Raw genomic sequence first — 14,617 nt, 5'->3', positions numbered from 1 at the left:
CCGATGATGTGTCTGGCAGTTCGCACCACCCTTTGCAGTGCTTTGCGGTTGTGGGCGGTGCTATTGCCGTACCAGGCGGAGATACAGCCAGTCAGGATGCTCTCCACAGTGCAGGTGTAGAACCGTGTGAGTATGTGGCGGTTCATTCCAAACTTCCTCAGCCGTCTCAGGAAGAAGAGGCGCTGATGAGCCTTCTTCACAATGACTTCAGTGTGGACGTACCATGTGAGTTCCTCAGTGATGTGGACACCCAGGAACTTGAAGCTGCTGACTCTCTCCACTGGTGCTCCATTGATGGTGATGGGACTGTGTTTTATTCTGAAGTCCACCACAAGCTCCTTTGTCTTACTGACATTGAGGGAGAGGTTGTGCTCCTGATACCAGTGTGTCAGAGTGTGCACCTCCTCTCTGTAGGCTGTTTCATCATTGTCAGTGATCAGACCTACCACCGTCGTGTCATCAGCAAACTTAATGATGGCATTGGAGCTATGTGTTGCCACACAGTCATGTGTGTAAAAGGAATACAGTAGTGGGCTAAGAACACAGCCCTGCGGGGCTCCAGTGTTGAGGGTCAGTGATGAGGAGATGTTGCTGCCCATTCTAACCACCTGGTGTCTGCTTGACAGGAAGTCCAGGATCCAGCTGCACAGCGAGCTGTTTAAGCCCAGAGCCCGGAGTTTCTCATCTAGCTTGGAGGGCACTATGGTGTTGAATGCTGAGCTGTAGTCTACAAACAGCATTCTCACATAAGTGTTCTTTTTTTCCAGGTGGGAGAGAGCAGTGTGTATTGTAGATGCAATGGCATCATCAGTGGAGCGGTTGTTGCGGTAAGCAAACTGCAGCGGGTCAAGATTGAGTGGCAATACAGAGCAGATGTAATCTCTGATTAGTCTCTCAAAACATTTGCTGATGATGGGGGTCAGAGCAACAGGATGCCAGTCATTTAAACAAGTTATTTTTGATTGTTTTGGTACAGGCACAATGGTGGATGTTTTAAAGCATGTGGGGACTACAGACAAAGAGAGGGAAAGGTTGAAAATGTCCGTAAAAACACCAGCCAGCTGGTTCGCGCGCGCTCTGATGACGCGGCCCGGAATGCCGTCTGGGCCAGCGGCTTTGCGGATATTCACCCGTCGGAAGGATCGGGTTACATCTGCTACAGAGATGGAGAGTGAACTAACCTCTGTAGCTTCAGCCGCGAGAGCTCTCTCCGCGAGGGCGGTGTTATTTCCCTCGAAACGAGCATAAAAAGTATTTAGCTCATCCGGTAGAGAGGCAGCGGTGTTCATGGCGGAGTTTTTATTCCCTTTAAAGTCTGTGATGATGTTAATTCCCTGCCACATGCTTCTAGAGTTGGTGGTGTTAAACTGTCCTTCAATCTTGCGCCTGTACTGGCGTTTTGCTGTTTTGATAGTTTTTCGGAGGGCATAACTGGCTTGTTTATGCTCCTCCGCGTTCCCGGAATTAAAAGCGGAGGTCTGCACATTAAGTGTCGTGCGAACATCGCTATTGATCCATGGCTTCTGATTCGGATAGATTCGTACAGTTCTGGTCGGAATCACTTCCTCTATGCATGTTCTGATGAAACACATTACGCTATCAGCGTAAAGCTCGATGTCTTCATCGGAGGCGGACCGGAACATCTCCCAGTCCGTGTGATCAAAACAGTCTTGTAGCATAGAGTCTGATTGGTCCGACCAGCACTGGATCGTTCTGAGGGTGGGTGCTTCCTGTTTCAATTTCTGCCTGTAAGCGGGCAGAAGCAGAATGGAAGAGTGGTCCGATTTGCCAAATGGTGGGCGGGGGAGGGATTTGTAGCCATCCTGGAACGGAAAGTAGCAATGGTCCAAAACCCGGTCCCCTCGTGTGTTGAAACTAATGTGCTGGTGATATTTTGGTGCGACTGATTTTAAACTGGCTTTATTAAAGTCCCCGGTCACAATGAACGCGGCCTCAGGGTGCGTGGTTTCCTGCTCACTTATTCTCCGATACAGTTCCTTGATTGCCCGGTCTGTGTCGGCTTGTGGCGGGATGTACACAGAAGTGATAATGACCGCTGTGAATTCCCTCGGTAGCCAGAATGGTCGACACAGAAGCATAAGAAATTCCAGATCAGGAGAACAGAAAGACCTGATGGAATGTACGTTCCTCTGATCACACCAGGATTTGTTGATCATAAAACATACACCACCTCCTCTAGTTTTACCTGAGAGGTCTTTCGCTCTGTCGGCTCGGTGCACGGAGAACCCAGCGGGTTCAATGGCTGAGTCTGGAATCTCTGCAGACATCCAAGTTTCCGTAAGGCAGATAATGCAGCAGTCCCTCGTCTCTCGTTGGAAAGAGATCCACGCTTTCAGCTCGCAGAGCTTGTTATCCAGAGACTGAACATTTGCCAGTAGAATAGTGGGTAGCGGGGGTCGATTTGCGCGGCGTCTTACTCTGATGAGAACGCCGGCTCTGTTTCCCCTTTTCCTCCTGCGTTTCCGCGGCCGTGCTGCCCAGACAAAGGGCTCTGCTTGCGTGTTTGTAAACAGCGGGTCGGCATTGAGGAATGTGAAGTCCAGTTTTCGGTGTGAGATCGCTGAACCAATGTCCAAAAGTGTTTGTCTGTCGTAGACAATAAGGCAGACAACATCCAAGACGAAAAACATAAGAATTGTGAACAAAACAAACAAAACATTGCTATGTTGTGTCGGAGCTCGCAACGCAGCAGCCATACTCGGTGCCATATTGAGTCCAAAAACATGTGAATATACATAAAAAGGAATAACAACATTTAATGTGTTGCCATGGCAACAGTATTTAAGATATCAAGAATCCCTTCAGAATTTTAAATCTGCACTGTCTTGACATTATACTTAAAAGTTTTGAAGCAATTCAGGTAAACATAAGAGGGATAATTCAAAGTCTTTTAAAAGTGCCACACTTCCTTCCGCCAGTTGGTGGTGCTATGAACGTGACCCACAATAACCACATCAGTGTGATCAGCCCACAAGGCCAAACATACAGCTCAATTTTGATGTAAATCACACGATGCATGCAGAAGATATGAGACACTTCCTTTTTCCCATTTTTTTACATTAATTTATCGCGTCGCCATGGCAACACCGTTCGATATATCAAAAATCCGTTCGCAATTTAGCATCATCAATGTCTTGGCATGATGTCGCCCACATTTGGTATCTGTAACATGAAATCCCTAGAAGTGTTTCAAATTCCAAAGCATGCATTATTCAAACAATTTACTGTTGGGCGGAGCTTATGACTGTCAGCACGAAAGTTTTCCGGCTTGATGAGATCTATATGTGTACAAAGTTTGGTGATGGTAGCTCAAAAGGGATGTGTTACAGAACAGCCCGAACATGCCCATCTTCTAGGTGGCGCTGCACGCCCTAATGGCTGACGACTCTGATGTGTGTGCAAACTTTCAAGAGTTTTCACGCATGTTAAGTACCCCAAAAGTACCGAAAACCTTGAAAAGAAGAAGAATAAAGAAAAAATCCTTAGAAGAACTATAGGGTTTCCGCACTTTCAGTGCTTGGGCCCTAATAAAGAAAAATCCTTAGAAGAAAAACAGGGCATCCGCACTTTCAGTGCTTGGGCCCTAAAAATATTCAAGTTTAGTTATATTTTTAACACATTTAAAGTAACAAATAGGCCTATGTGTAGCCATTACATTAGGTCATTTGTATGGATGATGCTCATAATGTAGATTTATGCAACAGCGCTCATTACTTGTCTCACTCACTCATTTCTGCAATCTTAAATTGCATCAAAACATGAAATGCAGACATGTAACTCAAACCTGCAGTAATGAAATAATAAAACAAGTTTTTCTGCACTTTATGGATGCAATTATGTGTAAAGATACCACTGACCTGCACAAAGTATTCTGCTGGTGTTCTTTATCACATAAATTTCAACAGCTCTATTCAAAATAATAATAAATAAATGGCAAAAAATTACTTTTAATATTATTCTAATTTTTATAATTACTCCAATTGTAATGATCATTCTATCCAGGCTGTTTCTTTCTAATCTAACATAGTTTCACTTTAACAGGATTCACACAGTTAAAATGGGATTTTCCAGGCATGAAAAAGACATTGGAATTAACAAAATCTCAGAAGTCATGGAAGTCATGAAAATTTCTAGTGTAAATACATATATATTTTTTTTCTTGCTTTTCTCTGCTCTCAAATATTTATTGAGCTAGATTAGATAATGCTCTTGTGTAAAGGAAAACTAGTGATGTCCAATTTGAATAATTTTTGTTAGTCATTATCTTTCAAAGAATTAGTCGAAACTTTTCACAAATTGGTGTAAAAGATCAATCAAATCAAATTTATTTTTAAAAATCTGTAACTAGTAATCACAAACGAAAGTTCATGGAAAAGTCATGTAAATGCATTGGTCAAAAAGGGTGGGAATGCTGCTTTTAGGGAAGAAATGCACTGTGGTAAAAGTGATGTTTTTGTGATCTTTTTCAGTTGCCCCATTGATTCCTCCTACCGTGTCTTACACTAAACGCTCTCAGGCCAACAGTGTGGAGGGAGAGAAGAAGGAAGAGTGGGACGCGTCCCGTAAGCAGCCCTCCTCCAGCTCTAAAGGGGACATGGCCGCCTCGCCACTCGTCGCACAGGAACGCAGGAAGTCCTCCACAGCTTCAGGGGTGAGAGACCTGGGAAACATTACTTCATGTGCCACAGCTGCAGGATAGAATTGAGATATAAACTAAAGACAGTGCGTGAACTAGTGTTTGTTTATGTGTGTTTATGGTGGTGTAAACAGAATAGTTCTGCTGGTAGCATGACGAGAAGAAATACATACGTGTGTGAGCGCTCCAGTACAGACCGATACTCAGCCATACCCAACGGCAAAGACAGCAGGTGACCACACTCACAAACCTATAGACCTATATACACACTAAGTGTGGATTGTCTGCATAAAAAAAATCTTAAAAACGAAACTTCTGCATGCATCCCCATAGACCCTTTTACACCGAGTATAATAATAAAATATAAGTTTTCAAGTTGTGTGTCCAGTGTACAATTCCATTGTACCATTCCATGAATGTGACAACATACCAGTTACATTTAGTGACAGGTTGTATTTTATATTAAAGCAAGTGAATAACCGCAGCATGTTTTGCTTTTGTTTACATATGTTAATTTCCCTCTGAGAGTAAAAAAGTTTTGTTTAGATTTTTGTATGTGATTTGCATTGCTTTCATTTCCTATCTCTCGGTGTGTACAGGCCTATACCCTCTCCCTTTTGAGTCTCATGATCACTATATCTACTCATATTTTATAATTGTTCTGTCCTCACAACAGCATAATATGCAAATTATAACAAACCTTTTAGAGGTTTTTGACCACCTAACACTGACATAAACCCCTCCTCTGTCTTAATGTCTTTTCTGTCTATTTTATCTAATTTATGTCTCATCTCTGTCACTTCTCCTTGTCTTTCTGTCAGTTTGACAGAGATGTCGACATCTGCAAGCGGTTCTTCCTCTGTGTCTCCAGGAGCAGCGTCTGTGCTGGCGTCCACTCGATCACGTCACGTCAAGTCCATGTCCGCCTCAGGACACCCCACGAAATCTCCACTACCACCCATCGAGGACAACACTGAATACAAGGGGTGAAGACACATACTGACCATTCTTCAGTTTTTCAAACTAAACTGGGATTTCAAATTTTAACAGAAACTTTACATTTTAATTTTAACAGATTTTAACGGTTCTTGTTCAGATTGTGATTCAACTTAGGGTATCCCTGATTTACAGTATGGTTCAGGGAGTGAATCAAGAATCGCTTTGACAAATTCATTCAGTGAGCGACTCGATTCAAACCGATTTAGATTTAGACAGATTAAGAATCAATTTGAACTGGTTACTCATGAGTTAGAGTTTGCATCAAATCTTTCTCTTTCATGGCGCGTGGATTCAGTATATATTTCTTAATAAATTGCCTGTTTTTATTTTGTTTGTTTTTTTTTGTTTTTTTGTTGTTTTTTATCTTAGAAGTTATTGCATAGCTCCCTGGAATAGGACTAAAATGGCAAAATCTTCTTAAGTACTGTAGTGAAATTATTTAAAAGTCACCCCATGTTCACTTACTCATGTTCATAAAGGGTAGCCACCTTTATGGAAAATCTAGAAATATCAGGGAATTTTAAAATTTTATTTTCCAGGCCATGAAAAGTCGTGGAATTTAATTAGGGCTGTCAATCGATTAAAAGTTTTAATCAAATTAATTACATTGTATGCCAATTAATTAATCGAATTAATTGCAATTAATCGCAATTAATCGCATATATAAATATATGCTGAGAAAGCCCCTCAAATAATAATTCAGTGATTATTAAATAATTATACATAGTTATATTTAAATAATTATAAATAAAAAACATATTATAAAAAAAATGATAATAATTCAGATAATTAAAATGCATTACATTATAGAGCACAACAGTCTGGTTCCAGAAGTAAAAATCCCATTAATTTTTCCCACAGACGAATTGATTTTCAACAATAACTTATAAACCTTTAAAGACAGACCAACCTCATCGATTGTATATGCTTCCTTATGAAGCTGTCTGCATTATCTTAACTTCATTGTTTAAAAATCATATTTGATAGTGGAATTCATGGTTAACAACTACATTACCAATGGTACAGCAGAGAAAAATCCACCAATCAGAGAACCACGGCCAACGAAACCCGCAAAAACTTGCCTCGGAGCAACCGAATGCTCCCATGACACACTGTGAATGATGTAATCGAGTTGGTTTCCCTTCACCCTTAAACTACTCATATGTTTGTACATATCATGATATTTTGCAGTAAACTAAAATATATTGTTTCTATACCTATCAACAACCTAAAATCAATAGTTTTATATATATATTACCATTGTTTTTATTCAACGACATAATTCGCAATAATTTATGGGATAGTAGTTTGTGCCCTCATGAAAGACGGTAAGTACACAGCCTTCTACGTTTGTTTATGTCCGATCTTCAAATACTTTAAAGTTTCAAAACAAAGTTCGTGATGTTGTGATTCTCCTCAGGGGTGGTTGGTTTTGTTCATGGCTCACAACTCTTTTATGAAGGATTTAATAAAAAGTCTATGGAAGAAATGAATGGAGAAAATGCTTCCGGAACCCAGGCGGCTGAAAAAGTGGGCAGGCACTGTTGCGCTCTATTGTGGCAGACGATTTAAGCATTAAAAAGACAATACATACACTGGCTTTAGAATTCAGTGTATTGTTTATTTCCATATTATTGAACTTTAGCCATTCATTGGCTTACAGTTCACAACAATCCATTTTGCAGTTAAATTCATCAGTCAGATTGAGGTTTACCGAGATACACCTGCATCAGATGGACACTTTTGGAGCATCTCACTTTGGTTGCGTCGCGTCATAAACATACCATTTTTATGTCACTGTGTCAAGTTTGACATATTTTGAAAAACACGTCTTGAGATCCCTGTGTTCGGATTTGAGTTCTATAAAGCTATGTTCGAATGCAAAAACGTGTTCTAATGTACTGTCTGTTGTCGGTAAGTGTGGTTTGTTCTATCTATAAGCTGTGCGTTGTCTATACAGCTGGAGTTTTGTTTACTGCCCCCTGGAGAAAACAGGTGATACTTCAAGCTTGAATTGCTCTGATGGTAGGAATATTCCTTATGACATGATGAATTGCGTAAAATTTTTAACGCATAATTTTTTATATAATTAATCGCAATGAATTAACGTGTTAAATCGACAGCCATAGATTTAATTACATCTTAAAAGTAATGGAAATTTATATTTTTTAATTTTGTTTTTCTTGGCTAGATATTGATCTTGAGTAGAGTAAAATTTCCCCACATGTCATAGTGATATCAAATTTGTGAGTGAATTGCTATTTTTCGTGGGATGTTTCAGTGAATCGCTCCACAAATCAGTCTGAATGAATCAACAGTGTTGGGTGTAATCTGATTACAAAGTAATTAGTTACAGTAATCTAATTACTTATCGACTCTACATTAAATGTAGAGAAATATAACAAGCCTCCTAATGAGTCATTTGTAAGGGATAAACGAGTGAATGGTTTGCATCCGGTTCCTTTATTGCTTTTTAAATGCAACCATTTCTGAATAAAAACTGGTTCCTGATTCCCAACCGTGGTCTTATTTTCTGTCTCTCTCCATCTCTCTGTGTGTAGCTCTAGCTCCAGGGCTCCGTCCACGTCTCCGTCAGCTCACAGTATCAGCAGTATGACTCCAGATCGAACACGTTTTCCTCGCGGAACTTCCAGCCGCAGCACCTTTCACGGGGCACAGCTCAGAGACCGTCGCAACGCCACCTATAACGGTCCACCCGCCTCACCCACTCTCTCCCATGACACAGGCACTCTCGCTCAGGCACGTAGAGGCACCTCGTCTGGATTTATCAGCAAGCTCACCTCCAAGTTTGTGCGGAGGTCAGTCTGTAAATATATCTTGAAAAATCACCCCTCTGCACGGCTGCCCATGCGTGCCATGTGTACTGAGGTTTGTATGGAAGTCCTTTCAGGTCACGATTCAACAAAATTGCTGAGCAGATCTGCAATGCAGAAAAAGGTCAAACCTTTAAAAAAGTCCAATCAAGTAATACCACGCCTAACCTGGTGTGATGCAACCAAATCCCTGCAAAAACTGAAAGCGAAACACAATCCAATAACAGCCAGCAGAACATAATTGATGTTTATTTACATCTCAAATGAATGACTGTTATAAGCTGGTTCTTTTGAATCTACAGAACGAAACATACAGTGCGATCAGTGCAGTCCAATTCTCGAGCGAATGACTCTTATGAGCCAGTTCTTTTGAATCTACAGCACGAAACGTACAGTGCGATCAGTGCAGTCTGATTCTCGAACGAATGACTCTTATGAGCTGGTTCTTTTGAATCTACAGTGAGAAACATACAGTGCGACCAGTGTAGTCTGATTCTCGAACGAATGACTCTTATGAGCCGTTTTTTTTTTTATCTACAGTGTGAAACATACAGTGCGACCAATGTAGTCCAATTCTCGAGCGAATGACTCTTATGAGCCAGTTCTTTTGAATCTACAGCACGAAACGTACAGTGCGATCAGTGCAGTCTGATTCTCGAACGAATGACTCTTATGAGCTGGTTCTTTTGAATCTACAGTGAGAAACATACAGTGCGACCAGTGTAGTCTGATTCTCGAACGAATGACTCTTATGAGCCGTTTTTTTTTTTATCTACAGTGTGAAACATACAGTGCGACCAGTGTAGTCCGATTCTCAAACAAATGAGTCTTTTGAGATGGTTCTTTTTAATCTACAGTGTGAAACATACTGTACATACAGTGTTGTCCGATTCCCGAACAAATTAATCTTATGACTCTTAAGGTTCTTTTTAGAGAATTTGTTTTGTATTGAATCATAGTATTAATCATAATTGTATAATAGAATTGTAAGAATGATAATCTGACACTTGCTGATGCAAATAAAATAAAATTAGTGGCTTCTAACAATTTTTAACTCTGTTGAAAATGTATCATCAGAACTTTATCTAGGATGCCTAAACTTTTTGTGGTGACACAGAAATAGAAACCAAGGGACCAACAAAATATCTGGTCGTCACGGTCATGGCTGATTCGGACAAAAACTCTAATTAAAGGGATAGTTCACCCAAAAATAAAAATTCAGTCATTGTTTACTCACCCCTGTGTTTTTATAACCCTGTATGATGTTCTTTCTTTTTTCTGAACAAAAAGGGAGAAATTGTGAAAACAAATTGTGCTCAGTGATGTCATACAATGGCAGTTTATGGTGACCACCTCTTCAAGCTTCAAAAGAATGCAAAAGTATAATTCAGGAGTCTAATAAATTATTCCATGAGACTCATGTTTGTTATGAAAGCATACGATAAGGTTTGGTGAGAAACAAACCGAAATCTAACGTATTATGAAGCAAAACTCTTGACCGACGGTTGATCTCCTGTGCGCATTCATGACGTGAGCTTTAGAGCTCCTTGCATGAGAGCAACGGTAGTTACACTGCTGCTTTTGAGATGGGGCATTCATGCAAAAACTTTTTAGCTTCAACAGGACCACCAGCAATATTAACAACAGAAAACACAACATAGCTGCACACAAACCAGAGAACAGAATTTACCAAACATGTCTGAACAGTTTGTAGTCGAAAAATAGATGCATTTCTATGCCCAGCCTTATTATTTTGAACCAGAGTACTCAATCAAACAGAGTGATAGGGCTGAAGGTAGCTACAGCCACACCGTGTCCTATTCAGGCACCAAACAACATGCAATAAAAGTTATCTTTTCTATGTTTTCTGTCCTAAGCAGCTGCGATGGGACATTCTGTCAAACGCTTGGTTTCTATATTTGGCGTTGCGCCAGGTAACCCTGTCCACTATGAACTGGCACCGATCCAAAATCATTCTGATAACATTATATTGAAGCCAGCATCTCACTTGCTGGTTAAAACTACTTGATTTTGGTCGAGAATGTTACACCTACCGACTGTTTTCGTGGAGGTCTGACACATACATACACACCTGCTCAGAATAGAGGTGACAGACATTCCCGCTCCCTCCATCTGTCTTCCTCTTCACTTTTGGTAAGTGAAACCTTCAAAGAACTGTGGTCTCCTGTAGCATCTGGGTGTGTATGTGTAGCTACCTTCAGCCCTATCACTCTGTTTGATTGAGGACTCTGGTTCAAATTAATAAGGCTGGGCATAGAAATGCATCTATTTTTCGACTACAAACTCTTCAGATATGTTTTGTAAGTTCTGTTCTCTGGTTTGCGTGCAGCTATGTTGTGTTTTCTGTTGTTAATATCACTGGTGGTCCTGTTGATGCTAAACAAAACATGTTTTTGCATGAACGCCCCATCTCGTGAGTGGCAGCGTAACTACCGTTGCTCTATTTACATTTACAGGAAACGCTTTAACAGTAATGCCCTAATGCCCTTTGCATTTTTGTTGAAGCACTTGTATAAATTATTGAGTAAATGTGTGTTATTTAAGCTGTACATTGGTGTAAATCATCCATCAGAGGTGGGACTACCTTTCTAGGACATTGAGCTGCTTATGTGTTACCGATGTAATTCCTGTGTGTGGAGTTTGCTGCATGGAAGGAAAGCAACTGGGATTACTTTTATAGCCAGTCATGACAATTTTAAAGACTGGCTGAAACTGGGGCCTGGGTAGCTCAGTGGTAAATACGCTGGCTATCACCCCTGGAGTTCGCTAGTTCGAATCCCAGGGCGTGCTGAGTGACTCCAGCCAGGTCTCCTAAGCAACCAATTGGCCAGTTGCTAGGGAGGGTAGAGTCACGTGGGTTAACCTCCTCGTGATCGCTATAATGTGGTTCGTTCTCGGTGGGGCGCGTGGTGAGTTGAGCGCAGATGCCGCGGTGGATGGTGTGAAGCCTCCACACGCGCTATGTCTCCGTGGCAACGTGCTCAACAAGCCACGTGATAAGATGTGCGGGTTGACGATCTCAGACACAGAGGCAACTAGGATTCGTCCTCCGCCATCCGGATTGAGGCAAATCACTACGCCGCCACGAGGACTTAAAGCACATTGGGAATTGGGCATTCCAAATTGGGAGATAAAGGGGAAAAATCCACATAAAAAAAAAATACTGGATGAATATTTACACTGACAGGGTTGATACATGATAGGGGTGCACAATATAACAATATATATTCTTGGGGGCAATCATTGTATTACTTCATGAAAGATAAACAGAAAATGGAAAAAAACGGAAAAACTGAAAAATACCATTACTTACTGCAGATGATCCAGATTAAAACAAGTCCAAACACAATGCAACACAACATAGATGTTAAAATTATCCTCACAGAACGATGTGAGATGTTAACTTGGCTAACAACACTAGTTTTTGAGTAAAATGAATGTGCTTATTGTATTTTACGAGTTGAGACTTTTTGTCGCGACACATGAGAATCTTATCTGTATGGTAATTTAACCTGTTTGCATTGATTAATTTGATCATACAGTATTTCTTAAATTATAAAATGGAACTGTCACATATAAGCGCAGTAACAAGCGTCTGTGAATGATACAGAGTATGCGCAGGTGCACAAACTTTTATTTTTCATTCTAATCAGAATACATCTGTAATATAGTCACACTTTTGGTTCACATTACTTTGACTAATCTTTAAATAGAAGCAGTTAAGTGTTTGTCAGATTTTGAAGTCCAGATTCCAAACTTGTAAACAACACCTATTTTGTTCAGTTGATACATTTTTTTATTAATTAGCTAGCAGCTCCAGTTTAAAGGGTTAAAACTTAAAAAGAACAATTATCTGATACCGTGCTGGCTGCAACAAGCTCTGAATTATCGGTTATCAGTAGGCTTGCCTTTTTCACGTATTGATAATCTGAATATTTTCCCGATGATTATCAATATATATATCGATTTTTTTTTTCTGATATAAATAGGGCTGCTCATTGCACAATAGGCTTTGTCTCTTCAGACATATTTCTCATCACAACTTTGGTAAACTGTGAGCGGCAGGGTTAATTAAAGGGGTTCGCACACCAGACGTGTATGCACACACCGCCAATGCTCTGTGTCATCATTCTGAAGCGCAACTCGCATAGTTTTCCATTAAATTAGACCAAATCATTATCAAAGGACAAAGATTATTTACTCTAGTAAAGGGCTGAAACTATTAGTCGACGTTGTTGACAATGTCGACAATAAAAAACTGCCGACAAATATTTTCATTGTCGAATAGTCGTTTGATCTCAACGTAACATGAGATCACATTAAACTTTAAAGATGATGCGTGTGAGCAGCACTGCAGTTCACGCCTGACTGAGGAGAGGAAGAAAACACATCTCACAGTCCAGATGCACTCTAAACTTTCCAAACAGCTTCAGGTGATGTGGCTCGCAAAGAATGAGGGAATTATTATACAAAAATAAGTAAATACGGACGTGGAATAAGTGGAGACGGAGCTCTTTAAAGGAAACACCCCGGCATTACATCTTTAATGCAGTTATATTTAACACAATATAGCTTTATTAAAGTTCAAATAATACAGAAGCAGGTCGTGTAAATTACTACAAACCCCAAAACTGGCATTTCTCTGTGCTGTCTGTGCCTCTTCTATGAGTTGAATGTCCCGATCCAATGGGGAGAGATTGAAACTGCACCCGGCTGAAGCACACTCTGTCGTGGGGACATTCATCCCTCGAGCGCGCATGCTTAATGCAGCTAGATTTTAACATGATGGCTTGTGATTTATTGAATCATGATATATGTCACTGTGCATTTCTTATCGTGAAGAAAATTGGCAATACGCAGCTTTATTAATAAGAGAGAGTTTGTTTTTTGTGAGTTAAGATGGATTGAAGTAAACAGAAAGGTGAGAGAGGGTAGTCTTTGCCCCATTATACACTGCAAAAAAATACGTTTTTGATTTGTTTTTGTTTTGGCTTGTTTTCCAATATAAATATCTAAAACTCCTTTAAAACATTTTCTTTAACATCTATACTGCAGAAGAAAAATTTTTTTATCTGAGAATGTTGAATATAATATTAAGAATACAAATATTTTAAAATATCTAAAAATCCTTTAAAAAAAGATGTATTCACCTGAGAAGCAGCATGTAAGATATTTAGACTTGCTTTTAGAGAATAAATCTTGAATATAAGTATACTTCATCTTTACTGCACTCACAGAAGTATAAACAAGTGGAAAAATACATTATATACAAAATACACTTATATTTAAGATACATTATCTTAAAGCAAGTCTAAATATCTTATATGTTGCTTCTCATGTAAATGTATCTTGTTTTAAGGATTTTTCGACAATTTTAAATGGAAAACCAGACAAAAACACTTGATAACAATAGGATATCTTGCAGTGAATTTCTTTACTGAATTAAACTTAATAAATCAGTGAATGTCATTTAGAGGTATTTGTAAAAGATGATCATGTCCTCTTTATTGTTAGTAAGCATGTTTAATACAACCTTTTATGTCGGGGCACAAGCTGAATAATCAGTTAAGAGCTAATGATTAATCGTTGCAATAGTCGAATAATCGTTCTAATAATCGTTAGATTAATCGATTGTCAAAATAATTGTTATTTGCAGCCCTACTCTTTTATAAATGGATGATATATTGTGTATAAGTATCTTTCAGAGAGCCTACACAATGTATTTTCAGTAACAAGTATGTCTTTTTGTGGTTTGAAAGCTTGAATGAAAGACCTATTCAGTGCTACATACAGGGATATTGCATAATAAACGTTGTGCAGTTACACCAGTTTCACTAACCTGCAAACTCATCAACGTCACTTTGTTAATTCTTGAAGTACAAAAACCTTTGAAACTTTGGACTGCCATCTGTATTGGCCACAATGAGTTGTGAATTATCAGTTATCGGTATCAGCCACAATGAGCTTGCATTTATCGGTTATCGTATCAGCCACAATGAGTTTTAAATTATTGGATATCGGTATTGGCCACAATGAGCTGTCAGTTATCAGTTATCATTTGTAACTTCGGCCACAATGAGCTGTGAATTATCAGTTATCTGTATCA

General features: G+C 39.6%; 1 protein-coding gene across 6 annotated transcripts in view; it reads left to right on the top strand.

The window, feature by feature from the left end:
• Window positions 1-14,617, top strand: part of LOC127438136 (serine/threonine-protein kinase MARK1-like) — a 98,634-nt gene that overhangs the window by 74,864 nt on the left and 9,153 nt on the right. For 4 of the 6 annotated variants that reach the window (XR_007896654.1, XM_051693465.1, XM_051693464.1 and 1 more), the window contains exons 13-16: window positions 4,491-4,672; window positions 4,792-4,889; window positions 5,479-5,643; window positions 8,218-8,475. Coding sequence is in view for 5 of the 6 variants with exons in the window: in XM_051693465.1 (XP_051549425.1) it covers window positions 4,491-4,672; window positions 4,792-4,889; window positions 5,479-5,643; window positions 8,218-8,475 (703 nt within the window). In the remaining variant the exon portion in view is untranslated. The remainder of the gene's footprint in view (window positions 1-4,490; window positions 4,673-4,791; window positions 4,890-5,478; window positions 5,644-8,217; window positions 8,476-14,617) is intronic. The other 2 variants (XM_051693466.1, XM_051693469.1) reach the window with 1 other exon arrangement.

Source organism: Myxocyprinus asiaticus, chromosome 49 (assembly GCF_019703515.2).
Source record: "Myxocyprinus asiaticus isolate MX2 ecotype Aquarium Trade chromosome 49, UBuf_Myxa_2, whole genome shotgun sequence".
In the NCBI taxonomy this organism is placed as follows: Eukaryota; Metazoa; Chordata; class Actinopteri; order Cypriniformes; family Catostomidae; genus Myxocyprinus; species Myxocyprinus asiaticus.
Note: the sequence above shows the minus strand (reverse complement) of the source record. Positions and strands in the feature narration are given on the sequence as shown.